Consider the following 24,885-nt stretch of genomic DNA (forward strand, 5'->3'; position numbering starts at 1 on the left):
TCTAAACATGGCAGCACATTCACCTTGGACTCCCTGTCCTTTTCAGTTCTTTCTTCTTGTTTAATCTTGTATGTGACAGAATTCTGCTGTTCAGGCAGATGCATTGCAAGCTGTTCACTTAGCTCAATCAACACCAACACAAAGACACATTTTGTTGGTGCATTATCTCTTCCACGGTCATAGTAACACTGCCTGACTTTGTAGTGTGCTTGATGAACATTTTTTTCCCCCTTTTTAGTATTGTTGTAATACCTAGCAGACTTACTTAATAGGCAGGTTGCACTAGGGACTGTACAAACTCAAATTCCTAAAGAACTACTCTTTCAAGCAAAAAAGTAAATACTACTTGTCACTACTCGTCTCCAGTTGAGCTTCAGATGAAAATTTCTCCCAGCAAAGTTTTCTCTTGTGGCCTATTTCCAGTTCTATTTCAACACTGCAGCCCTACATTTTCTCTCTCAATACTAACCAATGCCCTGTTAGCCCACTTTTATATCAAACTATATACCACAGAGATCGCTTTAAAGTAAAGCAACTTACATTTTGGTTAACTTGAAGTGGGAATACACAATTAGCATTGAAGAAGGTGGTAAGAGAAAAGTAGAATTAATGAATGAACTTACCTGCTGGAGGTCCGCCAGAGAATAAAGATGGATTTGCTGAAGAAGATACTCTCTTGGAAAGATCCTGAAAAAGAGAAGAACTGATGCACTGAAATGCTTCTAAAATATAGGGTTTTTTGACTGGGAAACTCAAAGATTTCTTCCCTTCCCCAAGAGACTGCAGAACAAAGGCATTAGCAAGAGAATTTGTCATTAACTACTTCTCAACATTCCTCAAGGACACAACTACTCCACAATTTCCACAATGAGAATGAATACCACACCAGTGTCATTTGCCTACACGTTTTCCCCATAAAACTGACTGATATAGATTCCCTTTTGTACACAGAAAATCTGTATTGGAATAAACTTTACAAAGACTTATTTGAGAAAGTTGTATTTTTCTTACATAAAACATGGGTTCAAGCAGGACCATTGACTATTGTCTGACAAACATGTGCAATAAAGCTAAATTACAGAAACTGAAACAGATGTCCTTAGAATGACTTCTAATAAAATGAACAATGGAGTTCAAGTAAGAGTACAGAGAAAATCAACTTTGTGAAGTCAAGTGGATATTAGCAAGAAAAGTTTATGAAAACCCATGCATCTGTTGGAAAAAGTATCTAATTAAAATGTCTACCTTTGTGCAAACAAGAGGCACAAGCAGCTAACCAGCTTTATTTCCCATCTGCCTAGGACAAACTTAACACCATGCTTAGGCATTCCATTGAGAAGATAATCACATCACTCTTCCGGAAAAAAGAAAAGAAACCAAACATATGTAGAATAGCAACTACTTTACAATATCTATTGTTTAGAGAAGAATTTCCTAGCTACAATCATGACAATCACATAGTTTTCAGGTAACACAGAAACCAAATTACTGATCTTGTTTAACACATGAACAAAGATCTGATGAAGATCAGTTTGCAGTGGTAGAACTGAATGAACAGAAAGTCCACCGGACATGAACAAAAAGAAACTGTCAAGATACTGAAAGATCGATATGAATTTGATGATAATATGAAACTAATGACAAAGTACACAGGAACTCAAGAGATTTTAGAAACTGGAACATAATTAGCTCAATCACAATTCAGCAGGCCTAATAGCATCAACAGCAATCTTTGACAAAACACTGAATCTCACAAATAATGGAAGCACCCTGTTTCATCCTGCTTATCAGGTGCCTTAAACAACTATTTTAAGGTGATGCTTTCAAAGCTGTCTTAGAAGGATTAGGACTTTTCACTGCTGTTAAAGTGAGCAGTAAGAAATCCTGCCACCCTTTTTGTGTTTTTGGAAAAAAAACCTAATCTTTGTTGGAGTGGGAAGGAAAGAGTTCTGCAAGCAAGGCACTGACAACTGGGCGCTGCCTATTTCATGGCACTCTTCTGGAGCAAGATTATGCCCTGCTCTTTCTTAACTCACTAAGCACATCTCCCCTATCCAGCTGTTTCTCAGCTGCTGTTTCACTAGCCCAGTGCATTTTCCCCTTACAGTTCTGTATACTGTGCCATTGCTTCAATCAGAAGTGAATGTGTTTCAGTGGCTCTGTTGCATCATGCCTTCATTAAATACTTGGCACAGTGTCAAAGATAGCTAGAAACCAGTCAAAAATCCAGGTATCAGACAACATGTGACACTTAGATTCCTCATTTACATGTAGAAGATTATTAAAATTGATTGCTAAGACTTAACTCTGAGCAGCATTTCAAAGCCTTTAGTATTCTTCAGCTCTCATACAATTTATCTCATTAAAATTTCCTCTTTATTCTCTCCTGATCACACACAGGCACTAAACAGCATGATAGCTTTGCCAGGAAGTGTATTATTTGCTGACGCCCTTACAGTACTGCTAAGGAAAATAATTAGCTAATGAAAGATTTCCTTTTCTAGGCTACAGAAAGTCTGTAGCCTGAATAGCCCACAAGGCAGAAACTGTCAATGACTAATATCAGTGACTAACATCATGTTCCCCTGCCTTCAAGGACTGCATTTTATTTCCTGCAAATTGTAACTTCTAAAAAGCATGCTGACGAAGAGCAAACTAAGGATCAAGTGATGGCCATTGCCAAAGGTCTCAGCCAGCACAGGCCCTGGTGACACCTCTCCTCACATCCACCTCCCCTCCTGAAACATGTGTGCAGCAATAACTCTGCAGACCCAGCATCCAGCACTCGTCATTCCTTCCCAACCTACTTCCAGGAACAGAAGTTGGCACTACTCTCTCAGCCTAATGTAAGGCACAGAAACACACACGTAAATGACACTAAAGGAATACTTTCCTGTGATCTGGAAACTGAGGCATTAAAAAGCGCTTAGTAAGTAGTGCTGATATGGTTTCAGATGTGCAATCTTCCTATGGTCCGCCAAAGTTGAGAACAAACATGAAAACACTTCAATAGTCTAAAAGCTCAGTCCCTGATCTCTTAAAATATAAATTACGTGCCTTCACCTCACCTGTTGTGAGCTGAGCAACAAAATGTTACGGAATATTGATGAGAAGGTTCAACTTTTGCTGTCATACCACCAGCATCTGCCTCTGACACTGTAGGCCAAAATAATAAAGTGGAAGACATTATTACTTTCAGAGCAATTGTTGCAACTTGGGAAGGCATTGCTCCAAAATACACGCTTATCACCAGCATTGTCAGCCTCTAGTGGGTGGAGAACACCTACACCTCTAGTAGGTGGAGAAGCGCAAAAGGCACTAGAATACCAGACACAAATGCATATTTAAAAGAAAACAACCTACAAAATGCAGGTAAATCAGTTGGGGCAGGAAATCCACACTAAACAATCCAGTGAACAAGAAAATGAATAACATCCAGCATTTCCAGAGGTCTTCCATAAACGTTCTCTAAATCTAGGGACATGACTGTAACATATTTTGCAGTAAGGGCACATAGGAATAATTTAATAATTCAGTGTCTCTCCCTTCTTGTCTCAAGATACTTCTTCTCATGCAGACTTCAAGTCTTTCATCTTCATCCTTCTGCCAACAGTAATTGAAATTGAACACAGGAAACCAGACATCAGAGTACTGCAGGTGAGATGGGACTCACACAATCAGTGTGCCACTGCATTAGCATCTGGACAAAGTATTACATAGCATCCAAATCAGCCTAGAATCACATCTGTGCTTAAAATTGTAACATGGACTGCAGAGTAGAATGGGGTAACTACACTCAGAAACAATTCACTAGAAAATACATCTCTGCTTTTCACAGAAGGCGCTTTGAACACGCTTGGGTTAATTTAAATCCTCTGACTGAAAAGACCAAAACATGTGTTTGCATTTGGTATTTTAAGTTTTTCTTTTGACATAAAGGTCCTTTACAAACACCAAATGGGAAATCTCTTGCAAGTCATTTGAAAGCAAAAGAAAATACGTCCACTCTGTAAATCTTTTGATTGATGCTCTATGAGACATTGATTTTTTTTTTTTCCTAAAGTCAATTAAAAGCATTCAATAAACAGTGTCCTTTCAGTCAAATCTTAAGGCACAGAAAAAACTCAGAGTGAGCTAGGCAGAGGTCAAATGCAAGATGTTAGGACTCATCACAATAAAAACCCAAACTTTTGCTGCTTCAGAATGTGACCTGTGACCCCTGAGAAGCAAATGGTATTGAGTGCACGTCCCACTAAAAGCACCTCCTAAGCTTTCACGAGGTTTGGAAACTGCCAGCCCAGTTTCATCACTGATGCAAAACAGAACAGTTATGAGTCACAGGATTGCAGTGCTGTAAACCCTGGCTACCAGTCAGAATTAAGTCTGCAGTGAACAAACTAAGTTCAATGCCAACCAGCCCTTTAGCTTTGCCAATCCCCACAAACAATGAAATCCAAAGTCCTGTTGGTTAAAGGTCTTTTAATTGCTTTATTGTAACGTGCTAGCAAAGAGAGCAATCAATGTGAGCAGGAAAGAAACTTACCATTCTGAGACTTCGGGTCCAACTAACACAGAGAATTAAGCATTCTCAGATTGCGATTATTATTATTTCTTGTTTGATATATATCAGCCTTCAGGCAAGATAGAACTTGAAATTTCAACTGTTTCCTTTCAGAGGATCTTATCATGTAAGTATTTGCACAAACAAAGGTTATCTTTTAGTGTCCTCCTGCAAACAGAATCACCGATAAGGCTTTGCTTTTTGCATTTGGACAAAGTGTGTAGTCATGGTGCTTTGTTAGCACTAAGTAATTGCTCTGCATTTAAAGCCTGTTTATCATCAGCTTGGGTCATTTTTCTCCAGTGGGTTAAATACCCCGACAGCTTGGCTAAAGCTTCAACTAATTAATCTGCTCAAGCCTGACACTATAACCAAAGTGCAAATGTGATAAGGAAAGTGAACTCTTCTTTTTATACCACAATCAAAAGAAATCAAGTTAGCTGGCTGGTGGGCACAGTCAAGTTTCTTTTGTACCAAAAAGCCTGCTGAAAATGGAGATTGGGGCAGGGAGGAAAGGGGAAGCTGGCACCATGATTTCATGTACCAGCCAGGAGCATCTTGTTTGGCCAGGTTGAGATTTGCATGGTTGCGCTCTGATTCATGGGAGATGCAGATGCACCAGTCTAGCACGCTGCCACATTCAGAAGTTCCTCCACCCCTCTGCAGGAAACTGCTACACCCACAGCTGGCACAGCACCCCAGATACCAAGTCCATTTCCTCAGACAGCACTGTCTGTAGGCTGGCCCTGTGACTTACACCACCACCCATTTACTTTTAAGTTACTGCACTAGCAGGCAAGCCAGCACACTCTGATTTCCACCATTCCTGCTACATTGAACACATTTTTTATCCCCTAGACAAGAGGCAACAGAACCTCTTAAACCCTTGCTTGTGCACCTCTGTCAGCTGTGAATGTGCATGCAGCAGGCAGGTAGGAGAAGCTGGTTCTGTTATCTCTTTCACCGCACCTCAAACTTTTCAGAATTACTTTAAGCAGAGGAGAGGGATATAAGTAACTCGACAGTGAATTCAAATACATGGGTCTGTTAATTTAAGTTACAGAACAGCAACAAAGATGAGGGAGAAAAAGTAGAATGTTTTACTTGCATTGCTATTTCTTATATTTTTATTCAGGCTTCTGCTATATTGCTTTTCCTTAGCAATCCCAGCTCCTAGGAGTACACTGGGAGAAAGAACCCCAACTTTCCAGTCAGAAAAGTTACTCAGGGAAATAGGGTCCTGGGAAACCTGCTGATTCAGCTGTCAAAAGCTAAGAATAAATTAAGAAAATTAAAATAGTAGTAAAATTTATAAGGTATTAATGATTTACTTCTTGAGGTATTTACGCTAGATTGTTGTCTGTTGCTTTCCCCCCCCCAATCTAGGGTTTTGGTTTAAAAAAAAAAAAAAAAAAAAACACTTCTGAACCATTTCAATTTCACAAGGGAACTCTTCTGGGAACAGCCGTTCTCTAAATAATTTCAACCCACACTAAGTGCTAGATTGATTACCAAGCATGTCCAGGTAAAGTAATTTTTCATGTTGTTATGAAATTCCCCGTGAGCATTCCTAAACCAGCTAATCTTTCGTCAGCAATCCCAAATCAGGAAATAAACTTCCAGCAAAAATGCAGTGTAGTAAGTCTCTCTCCTCTGTGGTTATTTCAGTAAGGTTAAGGTAAAATTGTGAAAGGAAAGAATTACTACAGATCAAACTCAGGAACCAACTATCATCAGTACTAAAAGCAGGATGCAGAGAACTAGTTAGAGACAATTTTCATCTCGAATTCAAAATAGCTTGAAAATAATTTTGAAATCAAGTTGGAGAAAAATCCTTGAAGTTCCCTACTGTAAGTTCTGATATAAAAACACTGCAATGACAATGGCACAAATAATATTTAATGCAGTTTCCACAAGCAACATGAACTTCTTTTTAAATCAGTATATTATTTTTAAAAGTAATCTAGTCTCAAAAAGAGAAGGAAAACTACAATTTTGAGAGAAATCTAGTACTACTGATCTGTTTGACAAGGAAGTGCAGATGTACCCCTAGACCAGAAAATGCTAACATGAACCTGAATATACACTGGAAAAATATATCTCATCTCTCCCAGCACACACCTCAGCTGGATGCTTACAACGGTAGAGCACTGCCTTGTGTGCTTTCAGTTTACCCTTGACTTAAACAGATTGCAGTACTGCCTTCTGCCTGCGGCTGCTCTGCCAGCAGTCTTGTTGCTCCAGAAAGTTGAAATGAAAGCTCAAGATCTACTTTAACTTCATACTGAGCCCTCCACAATTTCAGTCAAATGTATTTTTAGGGTGTTAACTTAAAAGAAGCCCACAAACACAGTTACTTCTTCAAAACAAACAAACAAACAAAAAGAATTGAAACAAAGAGGTGGTTTGTTTGTAAGAGCTCCAAGCATGCTTCATTTTAGCTAGTGCAATGATCACATACACACAGTATCTACATAAAATAGTGGCACAAGCATTCTTCTCTGTGCTTTCTCATTCTTTCTTCCTTTCAGGTGTCATTTGGTCTTAAAACTAAATGGTCTTATCCTCTCAGAATATCCAGATATCTTCTTTGAATGTATTTCTCTCCCTCTCTTCTCCTAATCACCTGAGCAATATATTTCCTTTTTTCACTTAACTCATAGCTCTGTGCTACGAAATCACATCCTTTTCTTGCTCTCCTTCTCAAATTTTCTTTTTACAGTCAATTGCTTTCACAAGCTGTGTCTTTGTTCCCTTGCTTTGGAATTTTCCACTCTCCAAATGGCTTACCCGGTGCAGAGAAAATGGTGAAAAACGCTCTCTTTTGACAGTCTGAATATGACTTAACGACCTTCTGTTGTTCTTGGTCTGAAAGACAACATGACATAGCCCCAGCTTCACATATGTGAGGTATTTGGTTGTATAGTGATTGCATAAGATCAATCAGGAATTTTGTGATGTGTTTAGACAGGTTCTCCAAGTGCCACACAAATATTTTGAAAATAATCTATCCTTGTGTCAGAAGTGATATGTCTAAGACCACACTGTAGGAAGTGACAGGACTCTATTGTTCAGCATAGCTGAATCTGGGTTTGTTCCGTTTTGTGCTGACAAACCAGCAGGCTCAGCCAGGACCATGGGGGTGCAGCACTGGAGGTGTACCTTTAACTTCCTTCTGCAACTGCAAGCTCTAATCTGGCTTTCTTATAACACACCATGCAACATACCCAGATCTCGGGGAAGATTTTCCATTTAGTTTCTCACCACCATACACAGAACAACAGAGGACATTAGAATGAGCACTAGCGTACTGCATAATCTGTTGCAGAGTATCTTGCCTCCTTCCACTGCCATCTGTCTATAACATCTGGGCTACCAACACTGCAAGTTCAGGTGTGTCGTTCAGAGAAAAGAGAGCTTAGAGTGTGCTCCAAAGTAAACCTAGGTTACACGACCCTACAGTAGACATGGAAGTACCAGAAGGCCACCCAAAAAAAAAAAAAAAAGTCACTCTAGCAGGCCTTTGCCCACAAGAGCCTTCAACAACGACAAGAACAGAGGAAGACAGACTACGGCATAGGAACACAGTTAGCTTGTTTCACACCCTGAAAGGAAAAGAAGTAAAACCAGAACAACGCACCATTCACAGAATAATCTAATCATTCAATAGACTTGGGGATTCTTGCTCTTTGCTACCTATCCACTTCATTGATGTAATCTTGTTTGCTTGTGCCATTTATTCATCTACCTTGGAAGCTCTGGTGGGATTTGTATAGCTCCACTTGTAGTAAATCAATGTTGGTTCCAGGTTTTGTCTTGTACACTTCTGAACAGAATCCACCCAAGCAAGGCAACCAAAACAAGTGAGAACTTGTTAAAGATATTTGAGGCAAATTACTTCTGTTGCAATGTTGAAGTGATGGTCTTAACATTCCAGGCGTAACAACATCTCTTGTAAAACAGGGTGCTCACCAACTGGCTGGTATCCTCAGCAGACCAATCCCCAAGGAACACTGCTGATATGCACCAGTGAGGGGCCTTATTTCTCCTCTTAGACAACACTAGTTTTCTTTTTTTTTTTTTCCCCCCTTGTAAATATAAGAAGTTTAAAACCTGGAGGAGCAATAGGTGAAAACAAACTATTATAAATAATGATGACCACTGTTTTACTGTAAGCTGTTAGCTACTTCTAGGATTTCTTCTGCTTCTTTTCCTATTTTCCTTCCCTTTTCTCTTCCAGTCTTTCTTAGTCAGTTGCTTCTTCAAAGCCCAGTCCTAAGTACCCTACCAGATGCCAAGATTCACAAAGTTCACAGAGTACCTATCTTTGCACACAAGGCATTATAAATAACATTTCTACATTTAAACCAACTGGATCCTAAGTTAACCTGGTTTATAACCATCTGGAATTCTTCATAAAAAATGACTTGTAAGCACTGTAAACAGTTTTGTCTTCCCAGAGGACATCAAGAGTTTCCAACTTCATTGCCATCTTCGTTTTGTGATCTGAGTTCAAGTGCAAGGTATAGATTTAAAGATGATGATAATGCAAATAGTATTAATAAAAGAAACCTCAGAGTGATATGTTTTTCCCTAAAAAGGCAGGCTCTATTAGTGTCTCAAAGGCAGCAAGGTGCCAATACAATTAATCAGTCTGTTTTTAGTTCTCCCTAGACAGCAATATTAACAGTTTGTTTCAGTCTGTTTATATGGGTCTGACAGGTCTCCAAGATGCTGTGTTCACTTGCTGGTGATTAATAGTCATTCACATACTAGGTGAAGACCAAGCAGAAAAATAATGTTTTCTGAGCCAGATAGATAACTGGATTTTCTCCTCCCTTTTTTCATTTCTAACTCGGAAATGGTACTATTTTTAGGAATGCTGTCTCTTCATTTTGTTTCTAAACTCCTTTTTTAAAAACCAGCCCACGTGATGAACCAAAGGTAAATTAAAATGACATATTTACTTGTCAGTTGTGCTCTGTAAAGCCATTACATTGATAGTGAAGGTCTGCAAGCTGTGATACTACACCTACCAAATAAAGACATAGGGAGCAGTTCTTGCTTCCGGGAAAAGGACTTTTCTACCTTTCCATTTCTGCAAACATCTTTCAGGAGATCTGAAGAATCAACCGATCACCAAAACTCACTGCAATGGAGAATTCACAATCTGAGAAGAAGCTGAACTCTAAGGTGCATTTTGTGCTTTTGAAACATTCCTTCAGTGACTTTTACAGGGCTTTTAACAAATCCCACCAAATCAGAGATGCTTTCTTTGTACAAAATCAGTGCCTTAATATTTCCACCCTATCTCTCCATCACAGAGTTTTAATTTGAGACAGTGTGAAGGAGCCCATAAATAAAAAACAAAGAGCACATGCTTCATCCTCCCCTCCTACTTTCCTGGGTGTTTCATCCTGATACAGAGAACAAGCCTCCAGTAATGTCCAGCCAAAACAACCACTCAGGTACAGCCACAAAACAGGAAGTGACATATTTGCCCATGCTGCTGCTACTTCTCTTTTTTTTTTCTCCCTAATCAGAGTTGGATGCTTATCACAATACTTCTGTGACTTTTTTTTTCCTGTTTCTCCCCATGCCTGTCACCCCAAGAAAAGATCATGCACAGATTTCTGTGATAATTTTTGTCTGTTCTGTCTTCTCTCCATTTCTCCAGCACCTGCCACCTCTAGTTTTTGGAGGCAAGTTCCATCCTCTCAGTTTTGATTCAATTTCTTTATTAACTCTTCATTTCCTGAGATCTCTCTTCCTTATCATCTCCTTCCCTCAACTCTGGCTCTTCAAATCTCCTTCTCCTGGCTTTCCATCATCACTGTGTCTCCAGGTCATAAACTTCTCTGTTTACATCTTCTTTGATCTCTCTTCTTTTGCTCTCTTACTTAAGTACCTTCAGCCTCTTCTGACTCCTCCTGTCCATTTTAATTAGGGCATTTTTTTCTTCACCATTAATCAGAGGACACAATTTCTTTTCTGCCACTTTTTCTTAACAGCAGTCTTCACAAACCTTCTTCTCTTTCAGTTTGATTGCAGTTGAAGAGGATAGCACAGGAAAATAATTGTAGCTGAAGAGTAAGAGAGCTCTGCATGATAATACTATAGTCTGAAATAACAGGAAAAAAAAAAGCATCCTAACTCTTAAAATGCTGCGAGCTGCCCTGTAAAATAATGGGGATTGTGCAGAATACAAACACATACTGACAGTCCAGCAGGTCTGATGCAAGAACTTAGTAGTAGAGCTCCCTCCAGAAACCTGCTGTTATATTGTTCTTGATGTGGTTACTCAAAGAAACAGCACAGTTGTCCACTGAATGGCAGACATCACCTCACACTTGCCTGGGAGTCTTCTCTTCCTCTCAGAGAATTCAGATCCCCACCATCCCTAAAAATTATGCTCAAAACACAGTCACTGATGGCACCTGCTTTCTTGTCCTTCAGAAGTTGATGATTTCAAAGCAGTGGCTTTCTTATTTGTGTACTTGTCTCACTCACAAATGCACAGTGATGCATTTACCACTGGGTCAGCTACATATACCTGTAACCACTTCTCACAACACAGCTCAGCCATAGCTACCTCCCAGTCTCTTTAGAAAATTTTGGAACAAAATGAACCTTTTTTTTTTTTTCTTTTTCTTTTTCTTTTTTTTTTTTTTTCTCTCCTAGAGGTCACCACTGTGTCTTGAAGGTTTTAAGAAGATTGTTCATTTTTTGCTTGTTCCCTTCAAGGAAAGAATTCAGAACTATTAAACTGAGAAACATTTTCTGCTGTGCTGTGACTATCTATTTTCCAATAGATATTTATGCAAAATCAAGAAGCCTGAGCAGGAGTAAAAAACGCTCACCACAACGTGTGGCCCCTGGGCTAATAGGAGTTGAGAACAACTTCAGATACTTAGACCCTATAAAACCTATTGGAACCATTTTCTTTGGCAGTAGATGTCCCAGCTGCCCAGCAAAATCAGACCCAAGCACAACACCTTTCTAAATGGGTAACATCTTCAGAACTAGATTATGAGGAGGGAAAAAAAAAAAAAAAAAACAAACAAGAAAACTATACTTTTGTGTTACATGTCTGTGGTTCTTACCTTCTACGTAGATCTTCAGCCACTGCTGCTCTGCAGCTGAACAAATAGGCTCGCAGAGATTTTAACTGCTGTCTCAGGCGGACAACAGTTGCCAGAGATTCAACGTGCTTGTACAACATGGGATTTTCCTGCTGGATATCAATCAGTGGCTCCTCATACACATATTCCAGAAACTCTTTGGCTTGCTTTGATACCTGAAAAACATGCAACCAGTTTAGACAAGCTTTCCTTGTAACTTCTTTTTAAGCAGATCTTCCCTTCTGTGTTTTGTCAGCCATTTTCTGCATCTGAAATATTATTGTTAGCAACTACAGATGAAAACAGAGCTGAGAGAGAGCCAACTGTCTCTGCTTATAGCCAATTCAAACTTCATCAAGCCCATCAAAGCTGAATGCCTGAGATAATTGCTTACTTATCCAAAGTAGAGCAATATTTGCAGCCACACATTTTCATTGCAGGATAACACAGCTCACTACAGGTACTTTTAGGCCTTAAAACTGTGATCATCAAGTTTCTTCCTTGTTAATATTTTTATGCTTGCTTTCCTTTGGGAAGAAGCAAGTGAGTGAGGTAAGTGCCAAATCACAACACCAGAAAAGGAAACACACACACTGCAAATCCAATCATACTGTGCTGTCCCAGGATACAGAACTCCAGAAAAGGTTCTACTGCCTTTGCTACATGCTCAGCCAGTGTGGCTAAAATAATGTAAAAAAAGAAAAACAAAATAAAACAACAACAACAAAAAAAAACACAAAACAAAACAAACAACAACAACAACAACAAAAACACAACTCCAAAGCACATCTATAAAGTTTTTTAAATTATAAATAAATACATCTAAATGTTAGCGGTATTACCCATTTGCAATGTTTCATTTGCAAGACATTTTTTAAATGTCATTTTCTTGAGAATACTTTGTTCTATCTCCACCTCTAAAGAGCTACTGTGATCCTGATAAATTAATGAGAGTTTTATTCCCACTAGAAAAGATATTCCTGTTTCTGGGGTGAGAGATGAAAAACACTCATGTCTCATTTTCGCATTTTATCACAGCTGGAAAAGAGAAGATGGGATATCTGAAATAAGCTGCAAATCACTTGAAACTGTGCTATAGAAATAGTGTGTTCCACAAATCAATTAGTCCTTGTGGATATTTAAATCAGTGCTTGCACTGTTGAATTGAGGGAGGGCTAACTATGCTATCTTCTGTGAAATTAATGAAAGGAGAAATGGCACACCGCTGCCTCTTGAGACTTAGGACATCATTTCTCCACCAGTGTTGTAAGGCAGGAAGCTGGTAAAAGCAATATATGTAGGTCACTTCAAAAGTAGTGCCTCCTATTTATTTCCATGGAAACCACAATAGAAACAAAGGACCACAACAACACTACTTGACAGAGCAAATTCTCAGCTACAAAACACTATTTTTCATCACAACCATCACCATTTTTGATTCACAGCAATGAATAGGAGCCTATATGCTATCCTTGTAAATATCTGCACTAGCACAGGTGACCCACAACTTCACAGCTGCATAATGGCATCATTGCTACAAAAATGTTGCCTAGCAGTCCATCGTTCATCAAATGGAAGTCAGAAGGTAAAAACTCAAACTATATGGTGGTCAAGGCAGGACAGTCCAGCCAACACCAGCAATGTACTTCACCATCTCCAAAAAGATTTGGGGCCGGTGTTATCCTGTTGCAAGAGAAAGGTTGTCTTCTCATCTACCCTGATTCTGGAAGTTCAAGATCAGCCTGGCCATTATTGCGATGTACAAGTCAGAGTGGATGGTATGTCCAAGTTCCAGGAAACAAAGAAGAACTGCCCTTTTCCTATCCCAAAAGACCGCGTCCATCACTTTACACACTAAGAACTGTGTCTTGAACTTTTTCTTCGATATGGAATTCACATGCACCACTCTAGGGACTGCTGTTTTGACACTGGTTCACAGTGGTAACATCATGCCTTGTCACCAGCAATTACGTAATCTAGGAGACTGTCACTTTCAGCCTCAGATTGGTTCAATAGGTCCTAAAAACTTGTGTAAGATCTTATTTCTGTTCCTGTGTGTTTGTGGAACCTACTTGGTGCAAACTTTGCAATATTCAAATGTTTCCACCATCATTTCCAAAACACTGAAGCCAATACTCAGCTCAGTACACAGTTCCTTGGTTGTAATTTACTGATTTACAGGAATGACTTGATTGAGACGCTTCCTTTCATGGTGGGACAGATGTGCACGGCCATCTCTGCACAGTGTGGCTTGTCTTTCTGGTCCTTATTGCCACTGCTGAAATGCACTGTGTTCACATCCACTCGTTGGTCTCCACAAATGTTCAGCAAGCATTGATGAATGTCAGTGTGTACCATTTTTTCCACATGAAGGAATTCAGTGACACACCTTTGCTTCATACGCACTTCCATGTCAAACACCATTTTGTCAGACTGCCCCTCTGCTGACAACTGTCACATAGTAACAATGCATAATGGGATACTGGTGGGAAGGTTCAGTCTCTACAGCCATACCACCATCTGTCTCTGACACTGTGGGCCAACATAATAAAATAGGAGGCATTACTTTCAGTGCAGCCCTTGCATATCCTAATAAAAGGCATCACTCTAAGGAGAACTAGTTTTAAATATAACCTTTTCACAATGCATAATAAAGTATAATAATGATGTCAAGGACAACATTACCACCATTAACTACACAGATAATAAGGTAATTTTAAATATGGTAGATTATAACCTCTCAGATTTCCCAGGTCCTGAAGCTATATCAAACAGCTGACTTTCTATTACTATTAAGCACTCATTTCTTTTTCATTTTTTTTCCAAAACAATGCATATACAAGGAATTGTGCCATCTGAATGGAAGCACAAGAAACATGCTGTGTACAGACAACTTGGATTTTACAAATCAAGGCTCTATAATTATGTCAAATTTTCAAACATTAGCATCGTTAATGTTTTTTAGACACACTAACTGTGGTGCACAAAAGAGACCAAAGTTAAACAACTACTTTCTGCTTTTACAATCATTGAGCTATTTGGCCGCAATACCTCAATTATCTCCTGACAACCACGGTACCTAGCGTAAATATTATTCCGCATCCACCAATGGGAAAATTAAGCTACGTATTCAGTGATACACTAGGAGGCACATGAATGCTTGGTAGAGCAAGTAGCACCCCCCAAGCAAAGGGTAACGGATTCAACTCAGTACTGTCTCTCTAGTCTTTGAAATTTCCTCATCCACTGGTCTTCCTGACTTAGGAACCAAGGAGAGATGACTGTCCCAGTGCTACACCCATGTCTGTGAGCAGCTTCACCCTGAACAGGGGAGCTTTCCTGAGGCTGCAACTTTAAGAAAACAGAAACAAAAGCAGCACCAGATCCACAATCACCTGTGTGACTGCAATACATATATATGGACTACAACACAAAATTTAAAATTACCTATTTTTTCCCTCCTCATAGAAGCTCTACTTCATATTAGTACAGAGCTGAACAAAAAGCAGCTCCTCTCCATCGCTCAACATGTAGCCCTATGCCCTTTTTATTGTACAACCCACAATCCCAGAGGACCAAATATTACTACTGTTCAGCTCTAGTGCTGCACAGCCTGAGCACAGCCTTTGAGGGGAGAAAAGCAAACCTTTCTCCTTGCTGACACAATGTACCTGCAGAGCACTGATTACAGGAAAAAGCAGCTTTGCCCAGCATCAACAGCTGACAGGGATGCATTGTTTTCCCTCTGCACGCCTGACACAGACACGTCTGTAAAACATTACCAAGTATAGCAAAGTTGCAGGACACTAAAATGCAACCTTATAACAAGAATGGTCAGGCAGTCGTAGTAATTCACATTGTTATTGGCCAATATACTTGTATGCGTATTACCATGCTCACATTACCTCAGTTATACTGGACAGAATACACACTGACAAGCCAGTATGAATGATACATGGCAAATAGAAGAATTTTAATTTCAAGAATCACAGAAGGGTGGATATTAACATTTCCAGACTTTTCTACAGACTGCAAATTTACTGTTCAGAACTCAATTTATCAGAAGCCAGCCTTCCTTGAGACCTTCTGGCACAGACAGTTCACTTATATGATTCTTCCTGCTATGCTTGCCTGTTTGCACAGGCTGGAACCTACATGAACCAAACTGCAGAACTTACTAGCATCTAAGCAGGGAAAACAGTTGGCATAAATAAAAGGAAGGCATTTTCAACAGATTACCTCTTTTCCCTTCACAAAAGCATGAAAAACACAAATAGGGAAAACTGCAGGGAGATAAGAAGAAAAAAAGCGTACCTGAGGACTGAATTGCTGCTTGGTTATGACAAGAGACACATGCCTAACCACCAAGTCCTTTGAAAGCTTTTACTGCATCCAAGGGGATTTTTCTTATCCATGTGCTTTCAGGTATTAAGTGCGTTGGTGTTTTTCAATGTGGTAAGAGAAGACAACTTAACAGATTTCTATTGCTTCTGCTTTTTTCACGGTCCTGTCTTGCCAAATGCAAGACAAGAACCATTTACAAATCTTACTTAACTGATGCAAAATAGTACTCAGCTGAGCGAGACTTCATGAAACACAGAAGAGAAACATGTCCAATTACATTATATCACCATAAAAGTCTACGTGCCAAAGTATGTGCTGCTGGTTGTTTTCCTTCGACAGGTATGACAGATACCAGAAACCTCTTTGAGAGGGAAAAAAAAGGAAAAAAAGGCACCAGGAAGGCATGGGAAAGAATGCAGTTTTTCAAATTCTTCATTCAGTTTCCTTCCATTTAGTCAAATGCTAGGCACATTTTAGTCCGCATGCAATACAAAGTCTTTGAAGACTAAAGCCCTGTTTCAGCTCTGACTATCAAATGTGGTGCATGCTTAATCCACTCACCTCCTCTGTGGGATGTGCTATTTAAGCTATTTATGTGCTGTGTCCATTGGGGAACAAGGCACCCACTGCAGCAGCTCTACTTTCAGACATCACTGCACTACCTGCGAGGGCCATGGCTCTGGCTTTAGGAGATCTGTTGCTAAGATTCACTTTGGAATGTTGCCACATGGCTTTATATGGGTACAATGGCCAATTATCAGAAGTGAAATGCTGACTAATTAAGTGTTCTCATTTAAAATTGACCCCATAGGAAATTATTACTACCAAGATCACCTCAAGGAAGTGGGACAACATCTCTGCCTTTGCCAAATCAGCACATTTAATCAATACACTGCTAAAGAATCATACCGTTTCATTACCAATATTAAGCACCTTTCAGACCATACAGAAAAAAGGAACTTTGAACCTTGCTCCTGAATGGCAGAAGGAGATGTGGAGGCGAAAGTGCAGGCAATATGTGGCCCACCTCTAAAAAGCACTGTTTAGTCAACATGGGCATAGAGCAAGGACAAGAGTAAAAGCATGTTTATGTGGAATTGAACAGAACAGGAAAAAAATCCAAGAGGTTTCCCAAAAGTAACAACAGCAATGTGTTAACTTAATCCCATACATGGACAAAGTGGAGCTGAAGAGATCCAGCTGGTGATCTCAGCTCAGTTTTGACACTGCTACTGTGGCACATAATGACCCCTTGACCTTCTCTCCCTGTTTCACTTCCCCCTAATAGTTGGAGATGCTGTCATGTTTTCCAAACTAAGGAATGGTTTTCCTTTCTTAAATTCATCTCTGAGTGTTTTGGCACAGAAACTGACAAAGTACAGACTGGCATAGAATTTGGTTGTGATCCCAAGCCACCTTACACATGTTTAGACAAAATGCAAAACAATTTCTCACTGTAAGAGTTGCAGTATGTTAAATTTTCAAAGGAAACTTAAGCTTCCAGTCCTATTTTATTTCTCTCCTCAGCTGCTCGCACTTAAACCATAGGAAACAGAGCGTAGAGCATAATTTTCACCCCTCAAGCTTAGAAACCTAACCAGTTTATTTTCTTGGCAGTATCACTGACACACTGATATAAGTTCTCCTTACCTTACCATCTACCTGTTCCATATGAAGGCTCCTTATAATGCCCTAAGCCTAGCAAGTTTAGTCTTTGGCAAAGGCATAAAAAAATATTCTTAAATATTTATTCCTGGCTTCCAGGAAAGGGAGGGTTTGGGTTTTCTTGTTTCCACATATCAGAGCTTTGTAGCTCTGAGAAATCTTGCAATTTGTGGTTCAAGACTATCATTTTCCTGATGGCAGGCTCTGGCTACCTTTTAATAATCTTCACTTCTGTCAAATTTTCCTCCTCAAGAGAGCTGCTTTTCCTCTAATAGGGCATTTACCGGTTATTTTTTTCCTTTTCAAATAGCCCATAATAATAATATTCGCAGACACAAAACATCAAACAGCCTCTCCTAACAGTGGCTGCTAGGTTTGAAGTTCTAGTATAATCTGGTTTCCTTATGAGTTCATTGTTGTTTCAGCACATGCCCTCTGTTACTGCAAAACAACACAGCTAATATGTTTGGCATAATACTTGGAGGCATGTAATCAGTTCCGACTATACAGTAACCAACCACTAAGGCAGCAGCAACAGCAGATCACTGAAGTTTTAGAAAAGCAGCTTGTGTGGCAAGTAAACAACAATAGAATTTTCTCTTCATGTTATTTTCAAGTGCCCAGCCCAAAAAAGTGCTACAGCAATGTCCTGGCATTCTGGAAATATCTGTGCCAAGAGATGAGACATACTGGGCTTCTACAAGTATCATCTTCAGGTTAAGCCTGTTTCCAGCAAGCATTTAGACAGTTTTAGTATCCATCACTAAGCATTACCAACCTGTAGCCTCAATCAGTCATTCTGACTCTCCTTGTTTCTTGAACAACTAGATGAGCAATGATGGAAAAGACACCATTAAGAAGAAGAGAACAGCTGCTCCTCTGGAGAAGCCGCATAGGTCTGGCTAAGGAAACTGCGATGAACATATCTGTCGTCTTGAGAGTACATGGACTTGTCAGGCTAAGGTCTTCTGGCAAGTGAGTCAAAGCAGATATTATCAGCAGATAATGCCTTTAACCCTCAACATGTAGTAAAATGTCTGTGCTCAGATAGAAACAGCAATTCAGTTCACTCACTAGTAAATCAACTTACAGGGAGATTACCTTGTACTTGGAAGTATCCCAGTTATGAACCAGCCTTGCAGGGATGAGGAAGCTGTCATCCACATGGCAGGTACAGCAGTAATACCATCCACTGTAACTACACACCTTGGCTTTGCCATTGGACAAGCCTATAGAGCGCTGACAGCCTGGAGGAGAGAGGAAAAGACTGGGTTTGTACAGTATGCCAGAGGTGCAAATTCAGGACACAGTAAGGAAAGTCATTATTCCTTCTTCTGAGGTCATTTAAACAAAAAATACACAAAACTAACCGACCTCCACATAACAGCAAACAAACAAGAACTCCACAATCACCATCTTTTTCCTTAGAAACAGTGAAATAAGTATATCCTTCGTCAAGTGCTGAAAAAAACTTTCACTAACTTGAGTGTGTAGAACATAGTTCAGAGAGCAAAGAGTACTTAGCTTCTCAAGAAACAAAGGCAGAAGAGCAACTTTGAGATAGTAGGCATTTAAAAGACATTGTCATAAAAAACAAAGAATCACTGCCCAATAAATCGTATTTCTCAGTGTCATATCTCCACAGTTCTTGAACACCTCCAGAGACAGTGTCTCCACCACCTCTTCAGTCCAATAACTCACCACTCTGAGAAGTTTTTCTTAATACCCAACCTGAACCTCCCATAGTGCAACTTAAAGCCACTACCTCTCGTTCTATCACTGTTGAGAGAAGAGCCCAACCCCCTCCTCTGTAAAAGAAACAATACTACCCATCTTCTGCTCAGGAGCAAGATGAAGAACTATATAAAAGATAGCATTTCTTCCTCCTTCCAAAGCTAAATAGATGCAAGTCCTCAGTGTGTACGTTTGTGTCAGCAGTATCTCAGTAGAGTATCTCAAGTGCCAGCATGGTAAAAAGAAGTGGTGAAAGGTCTAAATCCTTCTCCTTGTAAGTTGCCTCTAGATACTTCTTTTATCATGAAAAAGCACAGAAGCATGAATCTTGATACCCCAATGGACTCCAGCGGTAGCATTCATTACATACAGCAATCCCCTCACATTGGGTGAAACAAGCCACTAAATAACACATTGGTTTTTTATAGCTCAATTTGTTTGGACCAGGTGATGCAGTCCAAGCAGTACAACTACAACTGAACGAGACTGATGTCTCCCAGCTAAATACCATCAAAACTTCTATAAATGTTCCCCATTAGCCAACATTTACTTTCTAGGGAATGAGGATGGGATAGTACACACTAATTTCATTCCCTGCCGCTCCACAAGCTGCTGGTTTATCTTAGCAATCTAGCTCCCATTAGTTAGTCTAAAGGCAACTATATGCTAAACTAATTTCTTAGATTTGAATTGTCACCATCCGAAGCTAAAATATCCACAGATGAGAAGGCACTATTTAGACATTCTTTCCTGCCATCTCCTGAAGCCAGAAACTTATTCCAGCCTATGAACATCTTCCTGGGGAGATGAATGACAAAGCACAGAAGTACATCCTCTTCCTGCTCTCAGAGGACTACATCCAGCCCAGAACTGAAGGGCTCTGCAGTAAAAAGGGTCTAGGTAAACAAACTCTGAAACTTCAGGGTTTGCTTCCTTCAGGAAGGGTGGCTTTATAAAATGAAGTTTCTATCCATGCAGCCAATTCTCCTTTTTTCCAGTACTTCTCTGCACCTGTGCTTGTTTCCTTGTTTCTCAGAAACAAATTTTTACATGGAGTATTTCCCTATCTTCCTCATACCCTCAAGTCAACCATATTCTGCAAAGCTACACAACAATTGTACTTGGATTTTTTTTTTAAAATGAGAATGCAGCACTGACACCCACCTCACATTTTCCCTGAGCTTACAATCTTTGCTGCTGGAAAATCACCATCCTTACCATTCTTATCTGTTGTGATTCATAATGATGGCTATTTCTACAATCCTTTCAAATCAAGTTATCAAAGCACTGATTTTCTTTGATGTTATGCAGTTCAAAGCGATGTAGAGTGTGTGACAAACATATTTCTATAGCATAGACCATTTATGCTACTTTGTTTTTTTAAGATGGGGAAAAAAACAGCAAGAGGAAGAGGAAAAAAAAAAGGAGGAGAAAAGTACAGCAGAGGGCTTAATGCTTTTGGAAATTCTGCACCTAGCCATGCAGGTACATAAATTTGTCATCACGTTTACCAAAAGCAAAGCTAGTACAGATTCCTGGGCTTAAACTCTTCAGTATCCCTCTCCACAAGATAGTAGGATGTAGCCAACCATCCCACAGATTGGTAACACAACTCAGCAAACAGGTTTACCTGGAGAGAAGGAACCTTTTACATTTGCAGAAAAAAAAAATACTTGCCTACAAAAAGAGAAAACAGCTTCCCCACGTTGGGGGGAAAAGCAGCACTATTTTCACCAATTCCCTTTCAACTATTCCTAGCGCCCATACAGAATAGCATCCATGAAACTTCTGTACAAAGGTCTTGCAAATCCTGAGAATAAGAATACTCCAACTTTTATTATTATCTCCAAAATCATTCCTACCTAAAGGATGTTACAGAGCAAGCTACAAATGGGAGAAGCGTGGCTTCATACGCTGTCAGCAAAGTGAGGTAAGGAATGATCCTGAACCTTTCACCACCGAAAATATGACAAAGCTACACTAGAATCAAGCAGAGAAAAGAGGGGTTGAAAAAAAATAGCAGCAAGGAGGTGCTGCTGGGCACAGATGAATCTCTCTCTCTTAATAATACCTCTGTGAGCAGAGTAGAAGCATCAATACGAAGAAGCTCATCTCCAAATGCTAAGACTTCAGGAGGAAAGAATTACAAGGAGAAAAGGTAAAAGAAAACAGTTATCACAAATCTCTGTTCTCGACATAAGGCGGTGGTGAGTGGTACAGCATGAAGGACAAATTCAAGACACTACAGTATACCTCCCATTCTGCAAAGTGTAGAAAACACTTCTGCCACACTTAGGGTGTCATAAAGCTCTTACAGTCATGGCAGATATACACAGCTATTCTTTATCCTTTATTCCTGTTCTTCAACCATTTAGCAAGAAATGCTGGAGCAAGCAACAGTGGGAAACAAGGAAAGAGGAAGGCCAAACTCAAAATAAGCACATAACAGTTTTCTTTATTCAATAAAGTTATTTACTCGGTACAGGAAAAAGCAACTCCCTCGTGATTGTGTACCATAATTAAATCTGTGACAGATTAGCTTAGAAGCTAATTTATTTAGAAACAACATACAATATGAAGAAGAAAAATGACCCACAAACTTCAAAAGGCTTTTAGCTTGATAAAACCATAAAACAGACTAAGCAGAAGGTGCACAGCAACAAATTTTCAGTGTTAGATCAGACATAAAACACTGTTCTACCTTCTCAGCAAAAACAGGGAAAGTGAGAATTGCACTTTAGTTGCTGACCTTATGTTTCTGTGCTCTTTACAGTAGAAAAACTCAAACTCACGAGGAAGACAGACTAACAACCCAGCTCTACATTCTTGAGTGTAATCTACATCAGTTGCTCCAGAAATTAGGAAGGGTTTGTTAGTCCCCAATTCCCAACTTAGTTGTTTGGTTTTTAACAGACTCCAAAGGATGGACCAACCCTCTTGAATCTATGGAAACCCAAACTACTGACTGGAGCCTTAAACTAAGCCCTAAATTAACAGCTTTCCCATCCTGACTAGTGCCAATAAAAATGAAACACACAGCCCAAGATAACTTGGCCACCCACCCTAGGTAGGCTTGCTGGTTGCAGGCCCTAGCCTAGGCTGGGCAGATGGGTCAGGAAGCACCCATCCCTTCCTGCTGCCGACAGCTCATGTGCGCACAGCACAGATGAGTCATCCTCTAAGCACCCAGGCTTTCTTCCAGTCAGCAAAGCTTAGTTTAATGCAGTCATCCAATATTTAGACTGTCAGGGCTAGGTGTAGTAAACAACATCCTTTATGTCAGTCATACTGAATACACAGATCTATCACCCTCTCTGAGAAGATCAACAATGAAAAAATAACCATGAGTGAAAAAAAGCTATGTGACAGCACATACAGACTTCATCAATAAATTAGGAGCAAAAAAACCTCCAAAAAACTAGCTGTGTATCAAACGGCTGCAATAAAACTTTACTTCTGGAAACTGGCTTTTTATTTGGATTTCTCCACTTCAATTTTATCAGAATATAGGTTCTTTTACCCTAAGTGTCAGATGCCGAGAAGGACCAAGGTGCCATAATTTCCCAAAGAACTTGCTCCAAGAGAATTAAAAACAGCAGTGAAGACATGCTTCACGTGCAGTTATGGTTTGTGAATCCTTTAACAGGTGGCCAGTCTGCATTCTCCCCAGTGTCTTTAAAAATTCCTTTCTTCTCATTTGCAGGACCACAGCACTGATGAAGAATAGGACACACCTCAACTAATTTGCTATTCTTTCCCCATGCCCTTACAGGGTTATTCTCAGCAACATGTAGTGCTTTGCTGAGATTCTGAAGCACTCCCAGACAGAGGTGGATAGGATTTTCCAGGGAATGACATAGTAGCAGACACTGGTAGTTCACCAACTCTTTAGACAGGGGTGGGGAATGAATGCACTCGCTGGGCCAGCCCTTGGAATTCACCAGCCACCAGTAAACTGAGGATTGAATGTAATCAGTAAGTAATAGTATTCCTAATCCTACAGATGATGACACTCATAGTAGGTGAGTTTACACAGTGCATAGTTTATGCACTGGGAAAGCAGATGAGAATACAGCCAAGAGCAGGTGAGCTGTCTGTAAGATAAGAGTGGTTGCTGGTGCCAACATCCACATCTGTGGCCAGGTCACTTCACACACAGAACCTCTAGTTAATTCAGTTTTCATTCTTGCTCTACAATTAGTTTGAACACCACATAATTCTGCACTGTTCACTCATTTACTTACACTGAAGGCCCCCCCAGTTTGCTGAGTTCCATTCACTTAATAAAGTGGCTAATAACATACATTGAAACAATCAGCCCTGTTTCCATTCAGATACACAGCTGGATTTGTATCTCCTTCTAACATGAAGAGCAACTGTGAATTAAGTGTGGCTAAACATTTTTCACCAATGTTAGCTGAATTTCTTCTTGGTTGCACATCACTAGCACAGTGCTACCTTGGGCATATTGCTCAGATTTACACAGCTTAGGTATGTATAAGCCCATTAGTGTTGCAGAAGGACAGGTGAAGAACCTGAAACCCTCCCAGCAGCTAGCATATGCTTCATCCTCTAGCCTCTCTTACATTTCTTCTGCTCTCATACAAACATAGCAGTTCTGCCAATAATACACTGCACTGACATGTGAGCTGACTTGCTTGATTTAAAAGATGCTAACCCAGCAAATGAAACAGGTTCTTGTGACGTGATCCCTACTGTCCAGAGAAGAATTTGGAGACTTGGACTTTTCAGGGCTGAAAACATTTTCATTTTCCAGGTGTAGCTTTGTCTATCCTAACACAAATGAGACTTGGACATTTAGACCTCCTGTCTTGATATTCCTTTGTTTAAACTTTGTTAATTAATTCATCAAGACATACACCTTGACTGGCTTCAATGGACAAATGGACCAAAAAAATAGTCAAGAGTTCCTTAGGGCCAGCAGAATTAATTCTTGGGATTCACAAGAAACAAGACACTGTCAAGGAAAAGAATAGAACCTATGCAAGCAGTAGACATGCTCACTCAGCAAAACTGAGCTCATTTTCCCAGCACCATGGAAAACAAAAATAACAACACATTTAGGTTGGAGGAAAAAAAAAGAAAAAAAAAAAAAAGAAAAAAAAACAAACAAACAAGAAACAGGCAACAACAACTTGCTAAAAACCTAAAGAGTTCTTCATGGAAAGATTAGAATTATACAGTAACCTATCCCAGCGCACGGAGCAAAGGCTCACTTTAAACTTTCCAGGGGAAATACATAGATTTTCAGCCAAGACCTGTGTAACAGCTGTTCTGCCTCCAGGGCTGATGCAAATAAAATAAGTGAAACAGCAGCAGAGGATTGCAAAGTGCACATAGGGGAACAGGACAGGCACTGAACTGGCCAGGTACTCAACTGAACTGCCTTTCCAACAATAGCAGGCCAATCTCAAAATCCAAAGGAGAAGATCTTGCTCT

General features: G+C 39.8%; 1 protein-coding gene across 1 annotated transcript in view; it reads right to left on the bottom strand.

Annotated features, from left to right (window-relative positions):
* Window positions 1-24,885, bottom strand: part of PLEKHM3 (pleckstrin homology domain containing M3) — a 78,158-nt gene that overhangs the window by 37,414 nt on the left and 15,859 nt on the right. Inside the window, exons 3-5 of the mRNA XM_048953179.1 lie at window positions 18,793-18,938; window positions 11,665-11,858; window positions 624-687 (exon numbers count right to left, since the gene is read on the bottom strand). Of these exons, the coding sequence (XP_048809136.1) occupies window positions 624-687; window positions 11,665-11,858; window positions 18,793-18,938 (404 nt within the window). The remainder of the gene's footprint in view (window positions 1-623; window positions 688-11,664; window positions 11,859-18,792; window positions 18,939-24,885) is intronic.

The sequence above is a fragment of the Lagopus muta genome, chromosome 8 (genome assembly GCF_023343835.1).
Source record: "Lagopus muta isolate bLagMut1 chromosome 8, bLagMut1 primary, whole genome shotgun sequence".
NCBI lineage: Eukaryota > Metazoa > Chordata > Aves > Galliformes > Phasianidae > Lagopus > Lagopus muta.